The following is an 18286-nucleotide window of genomic DNA, read 5'->3' as shown; positions in this document are numbered from 1 at the left end:
ATTCCCAGTACGTTGGTATGAATCTGAAACATAATATGCTAATATCTTTTTTGTTAATTTTTTTTCCCTCATAGTTACGGACTATACTACTGGCAGAGTTGGAGCCCCTCTTATTTGCTGTGAAATTAAGCTAAAAGACTGGCAGGAAGGTAAGAATTTTATGACAAACTCTAGTGATTAGAGATACACTGGAAACCACTCTGAGCTTCAAGACTTCCATTTCTTTAAAGTGTTAGGTTGTCCGGTAGCAAATGTTCTTTGCTGTTGCCTGTTCCTTGTGCTTGCTTTTTCCTCAGTAATATCTTTAGGTTCCCAAGAGGAGGTGAAAATCTGTAGAATCTAGGGCCACAATGATTCTGAACTTGAGATTACTTGATGGTAAAGAGAAAAAAAATTTACTGGGGCTTTGCCAGGGTTTGGAGAAGGTGAGGATCCTTTGAAGCTTGACTTTACTAGTGAAGATGTTTTGGCTGAGAAAGAAATCCTAGATTTTTCAGGGGATAGAGTAACCAATTGTTCACATACACACATCAATTTCTTAGATCTTCACCCCAGCAAAGATTTTCATAGTTGAGACTCAATTGTCCAGCTCTCTGTATAGTTGAATTTTTATATGTATATGCAGAGGCAAGCCACTTAAAAGAAACCTGCACTTTATAGGCATTGGTGATAATCCATTTTACATATCAGCTGAAGGCAAAGGTAAACCAGTCTTCCTATGATGAACTTAATGAAAGATCCGAAGCACATATGTTAATTGCAATAAAGTGGATTGTTAAATAAACTAATAATTGATTGTGTAGCCATGTCAGACAAAGGAAGAATAATTTAAAAACTTAAGATTGTAAAAGAGAATATTTTCCTTAGGACGGAGTCACAGACTGAAAATTTAAAGGCAAGTTACCTTGTAGGACACATTCCTTACGTTGCCCAAACCCCAGGAAAATAAATGAGCTTTATCTAACATAAACTAAAACTAGTTTCTAAACGTAATATAAACTAAACCAGTTTCTAAACATGTTTCTTCTTTGTTACTGTCTTATGTGTGTTATTGTCAGTTCTGTGTGAGCAAATGACTATTTCTTTTTCAAAAACACGTTTAAAAGCCATATAGAATCTCTTTTGTTCTCTTGGAGAGAGCTGGAACCCATTCTACTAAGTGAAGTATCCCAAGAATGGAAAAATAAGCACCACATGTACTCACCAGCAAATTGGTTTCCCTGATCATCACCTAAGTGCACATTTGGGAATAACACCAATTGGGTGTTGGACAGATGTGGGGATGGATGTATACCTACATGATGAGTGTGATGTGCACTGTCAGGGGAATGGACACGCTTGAAGCTCAGACTCTGGGGGTGTGGGTGGGGGGAGGCATGGGCAATATACATAACCTAAACATTTGTACCCCCATAATAAGCTGAAATAAAAAAAAAGCCAGCTGCATTCCCAAGAGTTTTACACCTTGGGTCTAACTCCTTGTTTCTTCCATGGTAAGGACGTTCCAATTTTACAATGAAACTCTGAAGGAAATATAGGTAGTGTATATACATATATCGGGCAATTGTTTTATTAGATGGGTTATTTGTTAGGCAGTGGAATCAGAAAAATGTTTATAGTTAAACTTGCTATGGAGAATTTTTCCTTTAATTGTGATTTTCTGATTTCCTGGTACTGTGTCTCAATGCCAGTTTTAGGGAATGGTTCCATTTGTGGCCATGTATTTGGAGTTTTCCTTGCTACGAAGGATCCTTGGCCTTATGCAGTAGGAATGATCTTAATGTTTTGCACACAATGGGTTTTGTCATATTGAAATATTGAATAGTTTTAAACTTATCAGAGTAGTTAACAGACAAAAGGAACTCTGCTTTTAATCCTTTTATGACATGAACTCTAATCTATATGTCAGTTTACAAATTCAAATTTTTGTATATTTTCCTTGAAGTAAAGCTTTATTCAGTAATAAAGAGGTAGTGAGTCGTGGTAAAGTATTTTCATAGTTATTGTCAATTATTTCAGTGTTTTAACTTTTAAAGTTCATGATTGGATACAGGCTAAACTAGTAAATTTTCCCTCCTGTTTCCCACAGCATCCCTTTCCTTCTCACTGAATGATGGTGCCTTTCTTGGGTGCTTAATACCTGTTTTCTTTGACTAAAACCACCTTAGAAAAAATCCAAAATGCATTGGTATCAACATATTAGTAATTATAACAGCTTCAAGTATTGTACAGAATAATAACTAATTTACATTTATAATTCCAGGCGGTTACACAATTCATGACAAGCCAAACCCCAGAGGTGAAATTGTAATTGGTGGACAGAATATCTCAATGGGATATTTTAAAAATGAAGAGAAAACGGCAGAGGATTATTCTGTGGATGAAAATGGGCAAAGGTGGTTTTGCACTGGTGATATTGGAGAATTCCATCCCGATGGATGTTTACAGATTATAGGTCAGTGTATTCTTTGTATTTTTTTTTTAGTTTTTGTATTATAACTTCAACTTAGATGAAAGGTAATCTTGGTCAGGTCATTAATAGGATCCATGATGATTTCATTAGTTCAAAGTTTGGGCGAGTTATTTAACTTACATATGAGCTTCTCCATCTGTAAAATTGGGATAACAATACTGACCTCATTGGGTTGTTGTTAGGATTAAATGAGTTAATGTAGATAAAATGTTCAAAGCAGCCTGAACCTTCTTAGTTTAAGTAGTAGCAAGAGCAAGCGGCATTGGGGGTAAGGATAATGGCAGGGAAATAGCAGATTGGTAATGGGAAAACAAAAAGAGCTCAGAGGAGGTCTTTTATGGTCAACCACATGTGGTTCTGTATAACTATTTACTGTAACATACCCTGTTCTAGGCCTTCCTCTCCCTTTACCTCTCTACCCAAGGGGCAGTATGGGCACATTTTTTTCCTGGTGGCTATTTATATGGCTCTAACTGGGCCTGAACCTTAGAAGATTGATAATATCAATCCTAAGCACCAGTGTGTTCTGAGAATGTCAGTTGCTTAGGGGCAGTGTGGGCACATTTTTTTCCTGGTGGCTATTTATATGGCTCTAACTAGGCCTGAACCTTAGAAAATTGACAATATCAATCCTTGGCACCAGTGTGTTTCGAGAATGTCAGTTGCTTTGGCATTGCCCTTACCGAGCCTCCAGATGTAGACCTTTAAATTCAAAAAGGGACTCCAAAATGGACTCCTATGCTATTCACTTTGAACAGGCCATAGTTAAAACAGAAATTCACTTGCTGATGAGGACTACTCTGTAGGATCCTGGTCAGGTCCTTTTCAAGCCATAGAATTATCTCAGTGGTATCTCTAGTGACCCATTTCAATATGTTGCTGGACATCACAATATTGGACCTAAATATAATCAGACATTTCCTGGGAAAATTGGTTCTTCATCTAGAAATTTGATCTGCTAAACCAGGAAACACGGTTCAGTTGAGAAACAATAAGCCTTTTGTTTTTCTTCATCTTTAATTGCACTGGGATGGAAGGTGGTTTCTGTAGAGTGGGTTCTCAGGCTATGGGTAGGCAAAGCAGCAGTCACATGAAGACTGTAAGGCAATCTGATGATTATTCAAGCTGTGCCATCCTGTGCCAGCACTTTCTTAGAGCATTATCATTTTAACAAGATAATGTCCACTGTGGAAAAGGGGAGCTAACATTTGTTGAATGTGTTCTGTATGCTGGACATTGCGCATCATGCCTGTAGGAGGTAGGTGTTAATATCCCTGATAAAACTTAGGGTTAGGGAGGTTAACTGACATGCCCAGAAACACTTGGCTAGCTCCTATTGGGCAGAGATACCATTCAAATCTAATGCTCCAAAGTCCTTGTTCTTTCTATTACCTTTATTATAATATTTAAGATTATAATAAGATGTTAAAGCTTTGGGTATAGGGTATAACTTTTAGCCAGTACTTCTCAACTAGGCATTTTGTTTTTAAGTGACGTGTGGGCAAGCGTTATATACAACAAAATTTTAGAAGTATTATCTTTGTAAATAAAGATTAAAGCATTGAGATTCAAAGAAAGTCAGAATTGTAAATACCTTAATAAAACAAACTATGGATAACTTAACATTCTTCATGACTTACAGATCGTAAGAAAGATTTGGTGAAGTTACAGGCAGGAGAATATGTGTCTCTTGGGAAAGTAGAAGCTGCACTGAAGAATTGTCCACTGATTGACAACATCTGTGCTTTTGCCAAAAGGTAACTTTCAAAAGTTACATTTTGTGTTTCATGTACTTACAGTAAAAGGATAATTAGAAAAGAATTTGATTACATATTACCATAGGGTAACATCAGACTCCTCTTAGAACTTTCATCACAGTTGGGGAATTCTACATTTATGAAAGTTGTTGAATGCAACAACTTGAAGATCATTCATGATAACTCAGACATTTTAACTATTTTTTGGACTGCATCTTGCTAAATACTTAGCTATGCTACAAAAGTTATGTTATTTAACATCAATAACAACTGAGACTTAGCATAAGTAATTTTCCCAAAAAGACAACACAGCTAGTACATGTTGAGATGAGATGAGTTTTGAACCCAGGGTTTTCTAAATCAAAAGCCTAAGAGATTGAACAATTTTCTTTATATGTTAATATGTTTTATTTTTATGGGCTTTATTCTTTATTTTTCCATTGTAATTGTGGTAAAAGCCACATAACGTAAAATTTACTACCTTAACCATTTCTAAGTATGCAATTCAGTAGTGTTAAGTATATTTACATTGTTGTGCAACCAATCTCTAGAATTTTTTATTCTTGCAGAACTGAAACTCTATATCCATTAAACAGCAACTCCCCATTGCCTCTTCCCCACAGCTCCTGGCAACCACCATTCTACTTTCTGTTTCTGTGAATTTAACTACTCTCCATACCTCATATAAGTAGAATCATACATTGTCTTTTTTGTGATTAGTTCATTTCACTTAGCATAATATCTTCAAGGTTTATCCATATTGTAGCATGTGTCACAATTTCCTTCCTTTTAAAGGCTGAACAATATTCCATTATATGTATATAATATATTTTGTTTATATATTCATCATCAATGGACACTTGTGTGGCTTCCCCACTTGGCTATTGACATTAGTGATCGTGTGAACATAAGTATGCAAATATCTCTCTGAGATCCTGCTTTTAATTCTTTGGGATAGATACCCAGATGTAGAATTGCTGGATCATATGGTAGTTCTATATTTAATTCTTTAAGGAACTGCCATACTTCTTTTCATAGCAGCAGCACCATTTTTACATTCCTGCAACAGTCCACAAGTGTTCCAATTTCTCCACTTTCTTGCCTAACATTTGTTTCTGTTTTCGTGATAGTAGTCATGGGTGTGAGGGGAATGTCTCGTTTCGGTTTTGATTTGCATTTCTCTAATGATTAATGCTGTTGAGCATCTTTTCATATGATGGTTGTCCATTTGTATAGCATCTCTGGAGAAATGTCTCCTCAAATTCTTTGTCCATTTTTTAATTGGGCTATTTGTTTTTTTGTTGTTGAGTTGTGGGAGTTCTTTATATAGTCCACATATTAGCCCCTTATCAGGTATATGATTTGCAAATATTTTTTCCCATTCCATAGATTGCCTTTTCACTCTGTTGATTGTGTCCTCTGATGCACAGAAGTTTTAAATTTTGATGTGGTGCCATTTATCTGTTTTTTTGCTCTTGTTGCCCGTGCTTTTGGTGTCAATATCCAAGAAATATTGCCAAACTTATTTATTGTCATAAGGCTTTTCCTCTATGTTTTCTTCTAGGAGTTGTACAGTTTTAGATCTTAAATATTTAGGTCTTTGATCCATTTTGAGTTAATTTTTCCATATGTTGTAAGGTAAATGTCCAACTTCATCCTTTGCATATGGATATCCAGTTTTCCCAGCACAATTTGTTGAAGAGATGGTCCTTTCCCTATTGAGTGTTCTTAGCACCCTTGTTGAAGATCATTTGACCATAGATGCAAGAGTTTGCTTCTGGTTTCTCTTTCTATTCCATTGGTCTATATGTCCTTCTTTATGCTGCTACTATGATATTATGCTTGTACTATTTCTTAATGGAACTTTAACAAATAAGATAAATATATATTTGTAATTATCTATACAATACTGTTTCATTGAATAATTTATGAATAATTTTTCTCAATGTTTTAATTTCTGTTTTATTTTCTGATTTTTAGTGACCAGTCCTATGTGATCAGTTTTGTGGTTCCTAATCAGAAAAGGTTGACACTTTTGGCACAACAGAAAGGGGTTGAAGGATCTTGGGTTGATATATGCAATAATCCTGCCATGGAAGCTGAAATACTGAAAGAAATTCGAGAAGCTGCAAATGCCAGTAAGTAAGAAATTGCTAGTCTGTTGTAGTCCCTAAAAGTCATCTAATGATGTCTTTTGCATTAGGCTCTTCAAAATGTTTGTTTTAATAATAAAACACAGAATTTAAAAAAGCTACCTTTTAAATATATATAATGGATTTCTCTGGTGGAAGGATCCTTAAATGTCTTATAGTAGAATAACCTATCTATATAGTTCTTTATTGTATGTTACAATTCCTCCCAAGTGGTCATCTTGCCTGTGTTTGAAACGGTCCACCTTTGGATAGATCTGTTATGTAAGTCTACCTTATATCTGCAAAGTAGAAACTAATAACTCTTTAGTAAATAATGTTATAACCATGACTATGCTTTGTGTATATAGTTTGGCTCTGTAAATGAACTGTCTCAGATGGTGCATTAATAATCAGTTGGAGAACATCTGATTATGTACTATGTGCCAGGAATTGTGACAGGCACTAGGAATACAGAAGGTAGTAAGATACATTTCTTGCTCTCAAATAGTTCATCATCCAGTGAGAGGGATGTAATCTTAACAGCAATAGAGAGATGAACCGGGAATCATGGTACCACAGACAAGGGTACATAACCCTACCTGAGAGGTCATGGAAGGCTTCCTGGTAGAGATGTCACTTAATCTCATTCTTAAGGGTTGATTAACTAGGGAGGGCATTCTAGGCCAAGGAGCAACGTGAGTAAAGGCACAGAGATGTGACAAAGATGGTGTGTGCAGGGAGCTACAAGGAATTTGGTGTTACTGGTAAAGAACAAAGTCTAAGATGAGGCTGTAGAGGTAAGCAGAGAGCAAGCCATGTAGTATTTTGTATGCCTTGTTCAGAAATTTTACTCAATCCTGTAGGCAAGCGGGAGGTTTTATACCAGGTTAGTGATGTGGTCAGGTTTGCATTTTATTTTTTTATTATTTTTTATTATTTTTTTCCTTTTTATGGGAGTGGGCCCAGGGCCCATGCCTGCCACCCATGGACAGGTTTGCACTTTAGATAGGTGTAGTCACTGTAGAGGCTGTGCTGAAGATGCATTTGAGGGGGACTGCACTGAGGCAGGAGGCCAGTTTAGGAGGGCTGTCATAGATGCCTAGATGGGGGCTGGGAATAAGGAGGGCCTGAACCAGGGAATCAGGAAACATTTAGCAAGCAAAAGTGGTAATCTTTGATAATTAATTGGATAATGTAGGCGAGGGAAAAGAGGCATCCAGGATGGCCCTCAGATTTGTAGCTCAAATGACAAGGTGGATATTACTACTGATTGAGCTAGAAAATACAGGGGGAAGAGCTGACATATATAAGAAGATGATGAGGTCAGTTTGGGATATATGTAGCTTGAAATGCCTGTTGGATAGCCAAAGTTCAAATGTCTACCAGGCACTTGCCACGGGGTGAGGAACCTGCAGTCTTGGGGCCACCTGTGGCCTTCTGGATCCTTGAGTGCGGCCTTTTGACTGAATCCAAATTTTACAGAACAAATCCTTTTAATAAATGATGGGAGAGGCCTGGACTGTACTATAGACTTAGAGATAATTGATACTGTGAAGGTGGATCAGCTGACCTTGGGAGAGAATTTAAAGTGAGAACAGAAGGCTGAGGATCGGTCCCTGGATACCACCAGCATGTAAGGAATGGATAGAGGAAGAGGCGTGCATGGCAAGTGTGATTGGCAAGGTCCCAAGAGAGCAGAGCCGGTGCAGGGCACTGCTGAGTGTTCCAGGGAACGGAGTAGTCCTCAGTTTCAAATTAGCAGAAAGATATGACAGAGTTTACTGGAACACTGCTTGGGTAATTAAAGAGATTAAAAATTAACTCCCAAGCCAAATACTAGGCCAGTTTTATAACCTTTTTAAGTTTTAATTGTCAGTTTTTATCAGTGTAATAAGCATACATAGTTTCAAAAATATCAGATAGTATTACGAGACTCACGTCAAACAGCAGCCCATATTGTACCTCCCATCATCCCCAAGTCTCGTCCTCCTTCAACTTTAGCTGTTTTTTAAAAAACACATTCTGGCATTTCTATTTTTTTAAAGAAAATGGCTGTATTGCTTTCTTGACTTTTTCATTTGAGTTGTTAACTGTGGACTTATAGCCATAGAAGATGATTTAGCTTTCTTATATCCATTCCTCTAAACAAAACTTCCTTTCCCAATATATAGCAGTACAATTTTACATTTTAGACCTATGTTTACATTATGACTGTGAAAATATTCACAGCTGAACTACATAGTGTTTTATATTTCCTTTCTTGGACAACTTTCTGTTTTTTTCTAAATTTTAAAATTACATCTCTTCTTTATTAGTTTTCTGTGGACCTATTCTTAATTCTTCCCCTAAACTGTGATAAAGTTATAAAAATCCTCTCAAATACAGGAACATATAGTATATTTATATATTTTTTTTTCTTGGAGACGTCCTTAATGTCATTCATCCTCATGCGGAAGTTTAGACTGTTTGCTCCCCAGGGCTTCGCTTTACTATCCTGGGGATTTCCTTTGCCTCTCCTGTGTTGGATCTTGTTTCCTGGATCTCATGTCTCTCTTTGTCCTGGTTTACTCCCTGGTTTGGGTAGAGCACATCCTCTAGCAGCTTCCTGAGAAAAGTGCATAGGAGGTAAATTTTTGAGACTGTGCTTGTGTGCCTGAATATGTCTTTTTTCTATCCTCACCCTTAAGACATAGCTTGGCATATTTTAGCATTCTAGATTGTAAATCATTTTTTCTTAACGCTTTGCAGTCTTGGCTCCATTGTCTTCTGCAGTGTTGCTGGCTGAGAAGTCCAATGCTATCCTGATTCCTGTTCCTTTTTTGTATGAACTATTTTATCTCTCCAAGCTTTCAGAGTTATGATGTTAATTTCTGGTATTCTGATAGATCATGATGATATGTCCTGGTGTGGGTCTTTGATCATTTGTCATTGTGCATACTTGGCATGGGCCTTTTCAATCTGGGGATCTCTGGCCTTCAGTTCTGGGAAATATTCATTTATCTTCTTTTGTTCGTTTGCTTTTTTTCTCCATACTTCCCTCCCCGCCAAGTTCTGTGTGTGGTGTGTTTTCCTGAGACTTTTTTTTTTTAATGAGACAGAGTCTTGCTCTGTTGCCCGGGCTAGAGTGCCGTGGCATCAAGCTCACAGCAACCTCAAACTCCTGGGCTCAAGCAATCCTTCTGCCTCAGCTTCCCGAGTAGCTGGGACTACGGGCATGCGCCACTATGCCTGGCTAATTTATATATATATATATATTTTTAGCTGTCCAGATCATTTCTTTCTATTTTTAGTAGAGACGGGGTCTCGCTCTTGCTCAGGCTGGTCTTGAACTCCTGACCTCGAGCAGTCCTCCTGCCTCCGCCTCCCAGAGTGCTAGGATTTTTTTTTTTCAGACAGAGTCTCACTCTGTCACCCTGGGTAGAGTGCAGTGGCATCATCATAGTTCGCTGCTACTTCAAACTCCTGATCCTCCTGCCTCAGCCTCCGGAATAGCTGGGACTACAGCCATGATGCCTGGCTAACTTTTCTATTTTTAGTAGAGACGGGGTCTTGTTCTTGCTCAGGCTGGTCTCGAACTCCTGAGCTCAAGCAATCCTCCTGCCTCAGCCTCCCAGGGTGCTAGGATTATAGGCGTGAGCCACCATGCCTGGCCTTGAGACTACTTTTTATATGGTTGTTGGACCTCCTGCTTTCATCCTCTAATTTTATTAATATTTTCTTTTTTATTTTGTTTCCTATTTCATTGGCTTACTACTTTATATTCTGGTAGAGTCTCTTTATCATCTCTTCTGTCTACTGAACTTCCAACTTCCACTCTCAGAATTTTAATTTTCAAGAGCTCATTCCTGTCTTCTCAATGTTCCTTTCAATAGCACCCTGTTGTGCTTTCACTGATGCAGTCAAGCTGTTGTCTCTTACTCCTCTGAGGATGTTAAAAGGAATCCTTTTATGTAGTTTTCTTCTCCTGTTGTTGTCTCTGTTTCCTCCAAGTTCCACTTTGTGTTTGCTTTGGTCATAGCCTCCGAAGTGTCTGCTCATCCTTGCCTGTCCATTCATGTTTAAGAGCGAGGCACTAAAACACTGTTTGGAAAGTTTATTGGGCTTCACTGAAAAGGTAACTCAAATGTCATTGTCTCTTTCTCTTGGGTCATTCCATTTCTCCAAAGAAGAATTCTCTAATCTCTTGCCTAGGTGACACTAACCTGACTGCCAGTACCATGGTAGCCAAAATCAGGTAAGGGGGATAGAGGGACCCTGGGTCTTACCCTCACCAGATCCTTCTATTTTCAGCCTTACTCCCTTCCTCTGTTGTGCTTAATGCCCTTGAGCCCAGAGTCTCTAGTTCGGTTATTCCAAAAAGTAAACCTGTCTCCAGCCTGCTGTGGGACAAGAGCAGCGCAGGGTGAGGGAGAACTGTTCTTTAAACAGGCTGGGGCCCAGCGCTGCCGTTTCCAGCTTTACCCCTCATCTCTGTCTTCAGAAGTACAAGCTCAGGGAGCACTTTCCCAGGCTCTACCATGAGGGTGCTTTGTTTCTTGTTTGTGTCCTTCTCTGTTGGCAGTTGTTTTTTAGCTCTCTCAGCCCCAAGTCAGTTACCACTAATTGGTTTGCTCTTGTCTTCTAAAATTTTGTCGAACTTTCTCATTCAGTGCCTTCTTTCTCTTGTTGCAATTTTTCCCCTTGTGTTTAATACCATTTTTATTTTTATTTTTTTGTGAGACAGAGTCTCATTCTGTTGCCCAGGCTAGAGTGCCATGGCATCAGCCTAGCTCACAGCAACCTCAAACTCCTGGGCTCAAGCAATCCTCCTGCCTCAGCCTCCCGAGTAGCTGGGACTACAGGCATGTGCCACCATGCCCGGCTAATTTTTTCTCTATATATTTTTAGTTGGCCCACTAATTTCTTTCTATTTTTAGTAGCAATGGGGTCTCACTCTTGCTCAGGCTGGTCTTGAACTCCTGACCTTGAGCGATCCACCCGCCTCGGCCTCCCAGAGTGCTAGGATTACAGGCGTGAGCCACTGCGCCTGGCCACCATTTTCATTTTAAAAATTATTTTAAATTATTTAAACTCTTTTCCAGGGGAAACAGAGAAAAACTGTGTATTCTTCATGTTTAGTTGGAAGCTGTTAACCCAATTTTAGCCCATTGTTTTTCTCTTAAAGATGAAAATATCATTTTTCTGATTATAGGTTATCTATACTCATAAAATATTGGACAATATAGAATATTATAAAGAAGGAAGTAAAAATCACTTTGTAATAGTTAGCTTTGGATGACAAGATTACATTTTGGTATATATACTTAACCTATCAACATCATTGATATTTTTCTGGATCAATAGATACAGAACTACATTATCATTTGTAATAGCTAAATAGTATTTCAGTGCATACATATCCATTTAAGTCCCTGCTATTGGATTTCTAGGTGAGTTCTGTTTTTCCCCCGTCATCATAAACAAATGTGACACATATCTTGCATACTTATTTTCTTCTTCTTTTCTTTTTCTTTTTTTCCTACTCAATTATTTTCTTTTCTTTTGAGACACTGTCTCGCTCTGTTGCCTGAGGTAGAGTACAGTGGCATCATTGTAGCTCACAGCAACCTCAAATTCCTGGGCTCAAGCGATCCTCCTGCCTCAGCCCCCCAAGTAGGTGGGACTACAGGCATGTGCCACAACACCCAGCTAATTTTTCTATTTTTCAGTAGAAACGGGGTCTTGCTCTTGCTCTGGCTGGTCTCCAACTCCTGAGCTCAAGCGATCCTCCTGCCTTAGCCTCTCAGAGCGCTAGGATTGCAGGTGTGAGCCACTGCACCTGGCTTATTTGTTTTTATTTGTTTTTAAACTTTTAAAAAAGCCAGTCAAATTTAGTAGTGGGGGAGTATTTTTTAAATTAACTACTTAGGTTTCATTTTGGTTGAAAGATATAGTTTATAGTAACACCTTTTCAACTTCAACTTGATAACAAATTTTTCTTCAAGAATTTTCTGAATTCTGGACACTTCATAGTTTTAAATAACAATTGCCTATTAACATAATCAGATTGAAAACTTACTTATTTTATAACTGTAAAGACAGTGTGACTTATTATTCTCCTTTGAGATGATTTTGTAAGTCACAGCATTATTATTATAACAGACTTTTATATATTAATGACACCAGTCTGCCAGAACTTTTTTTTGATACAAACTCTGATTTTTCTGTAAATGTAATATTTTAAAAAAGTATTTCATTAGCTGGATGTGGCAGCAGTCCCAGCTACTCAGGAGGCTGAGGAAGGAGGATTGCATGAGCCCAGGAGTTTGAGGCTGCAGTGAGCTATGATGATGCCTCTGCACTCTAGACTGGGCAACAGAGTGAGACCCTGTTTCAAACCAAAAAAAAAAAAAAAAAGTATTTCAACCATCAGAGGTGCACTGTAGTTATTCTCAGTCATCCTCTGAATGTACTAATGGTGTAGAATGTGACTTGAATAATTTGTCCTTGCATATTTAACTGTATAAAAGCCACAATGGGGAAAGTCAAGCTGGATCACTGTTGGGTAGAAGGTGGAGTAAAATTCTAAGACCTACTAGGCCCCTGTAACTTTTCTGTGGTTGGAGTGAGGCATGTAATTCATGATTTGGATAATGAATGCTAGTCATGAGCAAAATGTATAAATCATAAACTTTTCTGTGCCACAAAAGATTTATTTTGTCAATATTTTGCTTCACATTATAATTTCAGAGACTTATGCAAAAAAGTGTAAAATAGTCGTGATTGTCTTCAGCGAATCTGTCAGAAATTATACTTCTTTCATAGCAGGCCTCTTCGTGTTTTAAATATAAGTGTGAGGTGTAAGCAGTATCATAAGAATGCAAAATAATTGTTTTTGGGTGATTTGAGCAACTACCAATGGCTGTAAAAAAAAATCGGCATTTGCTGCCACCTGCAGGTCACACTTCATAATGTTCTAGTTAATTCAGATTAAAATGCTGCATGTAAAGTCATTTTTGTTTTTCCTTTCTGTAATTTTTCTCACTTGCTGGCAATTACTTTGTTTATAGGAAATCATTATTGTCCATTGCCTGCTATAGCTTGTGCTATTAGATAATGTTTAGGAGTTCCCAAGATGAAACCTCTAAAGCAGCCTTGTTTTTTATGAGGAGTGGGAGCTTTAAATCAGGAATCTAACTAATAAAGATTAAATATAGGAGGTTTTCTAGCTATGCTTTAATTTGCTTGTGTGCAACTGAAATAATGTGCTGCTTGCCTTGTGTCAATTTTGTTAGTGTTTCTGGAATAGGACCTATGTATGTCAGAAAAGTAAAATGAAATAAAAGATTTTGGAACCGAATCTATATTTGAGAATTTAACTGTTTCCTTGAGATCCAAATGAGACCTTGGGAGCAGATAGGCTTATTTCAGGAACCTCTGTGTAACTGAGCTGTACTATGTTAACAGAGTAGACATGGTTAATTCAAGTAAGTTTTTTATTCTTTTACTACCTGCTCAAAGCATTATTTTTTGGAAGTTGGCTTTAAGTTTTATTTGAAAGATTATTTTTCATAATCAGCTTAATATTTTTTCTCTCATTTTAATGAGAAACTCACTAATTGAACCAAGCTTTCATAAACCTTAAACTAGTACTAAAACAAGAGCTTCCATGAGTTTGAATTCTTTGGGCCTACCACTGAAACCAAATTGTTTCTAACATCATCTAGGCTGTTTGGTAGTCATTTTTTTTTAAACATGCAGATATTCACTTCTTGGCAGTTGCACTTTTAAATAATTGAATAAAAATAAAGCTCATCTGTAGATTAACGTTACTTGTTAATGGGCCTTCAGAATTTTGAGGGTGACCTTGTATTCATAATAAATAATTTGATGGCATATAATCAACGGGAGTTTAAAAGTATTGAATACTATATTGATTACCTCCATGTCCTTATTTTCTTACATTTCTTCCAGCATGTATTGAGTTGTCTAACTCAAATACAGTGTGTGCTTCATCAATTCTTATACCATTTAAAGGTGTGAAATTCACAATCCCCTTTTTGATCTGTATTTTAATATATAATAAAGCTTATGCAGAGCATTTATCTAGAGGCTTTGTTTTCTACAGAATGAATTAATAAACTTGTGTGTATTTATTGAGGGCTCTCAACATAGCCCCATGGATGGCAGTGAACAAAACAAAGACCCTGCTTTCATGGAGCTCACATTCTAGTGGGCGAGACAAAAGTACACTATGTTGGGTGGCAATACGTACTTTGAATAAACCATAGTGCAGGAAGACACAGAGAGACAAAGGGAGTTCTCTTTTGTTATGAGTGGTCATGGAAGTCCTCTCTTAGGAGATGGCATTTGAGCAGACACCTGGGTGAAGTAAGGAAGTGAGCCCTGCAACTATAATGTGGAAGACCATCCCAGACAGAGGGAACAACAAATATATAGTCTCTGAAGAGGAAGGGGTGTGCGTGTATGTGTGTATAATATATGTGTGTATATATATCTTCGAATGAAAACCACATACACTAAAACAACTTATGTGTATTGTGAGAAATATATAATGAAATTGTAAGGTAGAGGTATCATTAATAAACTAACATGCGATTAAATAAGTTTGCCTCACCCTACATCATGTAGGTAAATCCTGCAAAATCCATATTTTATTAATTGCTTCTCTTTCCCCTTCTTCCCCTCTCTCCTCCCTCCTTTCCCCTCTCTCTTCCTCTCTCCCATCCCTCGCCATCTCATGTCAGTGAAATTGGAGCGATTTGAAATACCGATCAAGGTTTGCCTGAGCCCAGAGCCATGGACCCCTGAAACTGGTTTGGTAACTGATGCTTTCAAACTGAAAAGGAAGGAGCTGAGGAACCATTACCTCAAAGACATTGAACGAATGTATGGGGGCAAATAAAATGTTGCTCTCATTTATGCACAGGAGGTAGCCTGGTGGTTTTTTAGCTCTAAGGTTTTAAGCCTTTGTTGAACTCTCTGTTAGAATGTAAGGTATATCATTCTAAAGACATGGTTAAAAGAAAAACAAAACTGATTAAAATAGTTGTCCAGTCTACTTTAAGTTAGTTTTGCATAGTCCTAGTGAAGCTGAAATTGAAAAGTTATTTCCCTTTAGCGGTGTCATTAATCATAGAGCAGAAATTCTTTTTAAAAATTAGCCTAAGATATACTTGTTTTGTTAAGAAAAATATTTAATGTTGAACAAAATAAATTGGAGTAGAATGTAGTTTGAGGAAATTTGCAGCTTCCAATGTCTATTGTCTTCCTAGTTCAGAAGAAGCCTAAATATTAAGCACGAAAGAAAATATGTATTAACACAAAACAAAGCAGAAGTGCTGCAGGGCTTTAAAATTCTCTTCCAACCATTTATCTTGAAGGGAAAATTCAATTGTAACATAATATACTGAATCAAATAGTACCTTAGAAGGTATTAATTGAAGATTAAATTGTTGCATAGGTTAGACATAGAATCATTATAATATTGTGAATAATTACAGTGCCTAAAGTGAGAATAAACCAACATATACACACCAAAAACAAATCTAGTAATATATTTGAAGGGAAATTGAACTGCTTTTTTGAAACTTTGAGATCTAAAGTCAGTAACTATAATTATTTGATTTAAGAGGGAAGTATGTTTTTAAAAATGCTAAAAATTGCTGTTCTGTGTTTGTTAAAAAAATGAAAGACTAAGACCAAGAGTAAAATGATAGAAAGGTAATCAAAATGTAATAGGAAGCATTTTGTCTGTTAGAAAAAGTGATAAAATTCTAAGTATTTGGAATTAGGACCCTTGCATAATACTGAACCTGGGAAAGAGATTTAGACTTGGAATTTATCTTCAGTGACAGATTGATTTTTAAAATGTACTCATATGAAACTACATTTGTAATTTAAGGTCTGTCTGCTGTTGCTGATTTGATCCTTGATCAGTTGGCATTTCAGAAAGCCTTTCATTTTGCTTTAATTTTAGCAAAGCAGGTTATAATGAATGACTTCCCCAATATCTTCTTCCAGCCAGCCTACAGGTAACTAATTGACTTGGATGAGTTTTGGGAAGTTGAAGGGAAGAAAACACTGTTACAACCTTTTTCCTGTATGTGAAGAGTTTAGAAACTGGAAATGTTAGATTTGGGAGAAGGGCAGAGTTACTTGATAAGGGACTGATGCTTGTTCAGTAATTTTGAGTGTGGGTTTCTCTTTGAATCTTTAATTAAAATCTAGGGTTATATATCCCTGATAGATATTCACACTTGAACCACAGTTACTGTAAAAGCAGAAATTCTTAATACTGTTATTCTTTGCACTTTTTCTTAATCATTTTTTATATATATATACATATATATATGTTGCTTACATTGCTTTGTACAGATGTGGGCCACCATTGAAGCAAAATGAATTCTTTTTGCTCTAAAATATTTATAAAGAAAATACTTAAATGTTATGTATATGGTGGTAATAAGGAAAAAATCATCTGGTATTATAAACAAGAATGAAGGTTTTTGTAAAGATTTCTGTTCAGTGTTCTGCAAAGTAAAATTCTAGGCAAGTTTTCATTGAAGTTATGTGTATGTGAGTATTCTCATTCTTCCCAACTTGCCTTTGGAGAATGAAAAACCATTATTATCAAGTAGACTACTACTCTGCTTCTATTCCTGCCCTACTGTTTATCCTTTATGGATGATTTTTTTTAGACCTTCCCCCATTTGAAATGGTGATTTTAAATGTGTGAGTGCATGCATACTATCTTATCTCAGATATTTGCACCCCCACCTGCTCCCATCTCCCCAAAGCTAGAACACTGCCAACTAATCTGTTGAATAGGTCCTTTAGAAACACATAATTAACACTTAAGGTTGGGTGCTGCTAATTCTTTGTGAAAATCCAAATATTGTTAAGGGACCAGGGAGATGCCACTACCCCCTGTTTTTTCATCTAAAAATATACATGTTTATGTAAACAAATCTTTCCATATTCATGGTGACTTTTCAAGTATTTGAGCCTAAAGATTTTAATCTCACATTTTATACCTGTTTAAATTGTTCACACATGTTACTACATGTCAGCCATCAAATAAAGTTGTACTTAAAAAATTTACTATGATATATACATTTCTAAGTCAGACACTTGTGACTTTTGCTTTAATTACATGAAAGTATCTTGTCTCCTTGATATTTGTATTCATTCTTTTTTTCTCTAGAATGGAGGTATAATTAATTGTATGGCTTTTCAGAACTGAAATACAGATGATGATTCAAAAAGTCAGAAGTTAAGGAAAGTAATTTCTTTGGTCATAGAGACTGATTAGTAATTGTTGCCTATATTTTCCTGATAGCATATGACAAATATTTCTAAGGTAACAAGATGAGAACAGGTTAAAAATTGTGTGGTGTTTTGGATTTGGAGAGAAATATTTTAATTTTCAAATATAATTACAAATTATAATGTATTCATATTTGTACTCTGTTAAAATGCACGGTTGCAGGGTTGTCATTTAGATTTTGTGTGTATTCTTAATGAAAGGCTTTGTTCTTGTTTTTAAGTTTGCACTTGAATCTTGAGAAATAAATTCACCTGTGTTATCAAGCCAATTTGTACTTAATTACGCGTCGAGGTAAAAGCTGTAAGTTTAAAGATTATTAACCAAACTTTTTTTTAAAAAATAGCTTTATGAGCATGTATAATCAAACTTTTAAACACATACTTTTAAAGTACTCACCTCTAGGTTTATGGAGATGCACTAAGCAGTTAACCCAGCTTGTATAAGTTCCATCCATTACCTCAGAGTATTGGAACCCAAAACTCTTACTTTGATACAGTTAATAGAGCACAACCCCTTTGTAACACTCATATTGTGAGCCAAAACATACTCATGTTGTGTGCATTATTAGTAGGTGCTAACAAGTGATAACTATGAC

General features: G+C 36.6%; 1 protein-coding gene across 4 annotated transcripts in view; it reads left to right on the top strand.

The window, feature by feature from the left end:
• Positions 1-18286, top strand: part of ACSL4 (acyl-CoA synthetase long chain family member 4) — a 96444-nt gene that overhangs the window by 60820 nt on the left and 17338 nt on the right. For 3 of the 4 annotated variants that reach the window (XM_045538616.1, XM_045538617.1, XM_045538614.1), the window contains 5 exons: positions 75-149; positions 2264-2455; positions 4116-4230; positions 6211-6368; positions 15110-17954. In XM_045538616.1, coding sequence (XP_045394572.1) covers positions 75-149; positions 2264-2455; positions 4116-4230; positions 6211-6368; positions 15110-15267 — 698 coding nt within the window. In that variant the 3' untranslated portion in view covers positions 15268-17954. Of the gene's footprint in view, positions 1-74; positions 150-2263; positions 2456-4115; positions 4231-6210; positions 6369-15109; positions 17955-18286 lie in introns of those variants that run through there. The other variant, XM_045538615.1, reaches the window with a different exon arrangement.

The sequence above is a fragment of the Lemur catta genome, chromosome X, assembly GCF_020740605.2.
Source record: "Lemur catta isolate mLemCat1 chromosome X, mLemCat1.pri, whole genome shotgun sequence".
Classification (NCBI taxonomy): domain Eukaryota; kingdom Metazoa; phylum Chordata; class Mammalia; order Primates; family Lemuridae; genus Lemur; species Lemur catta.
Note: the sequence above shows the minus strand (reverse complement) of the source record. Positions and strands in the feature narration are given on the sequence as shown.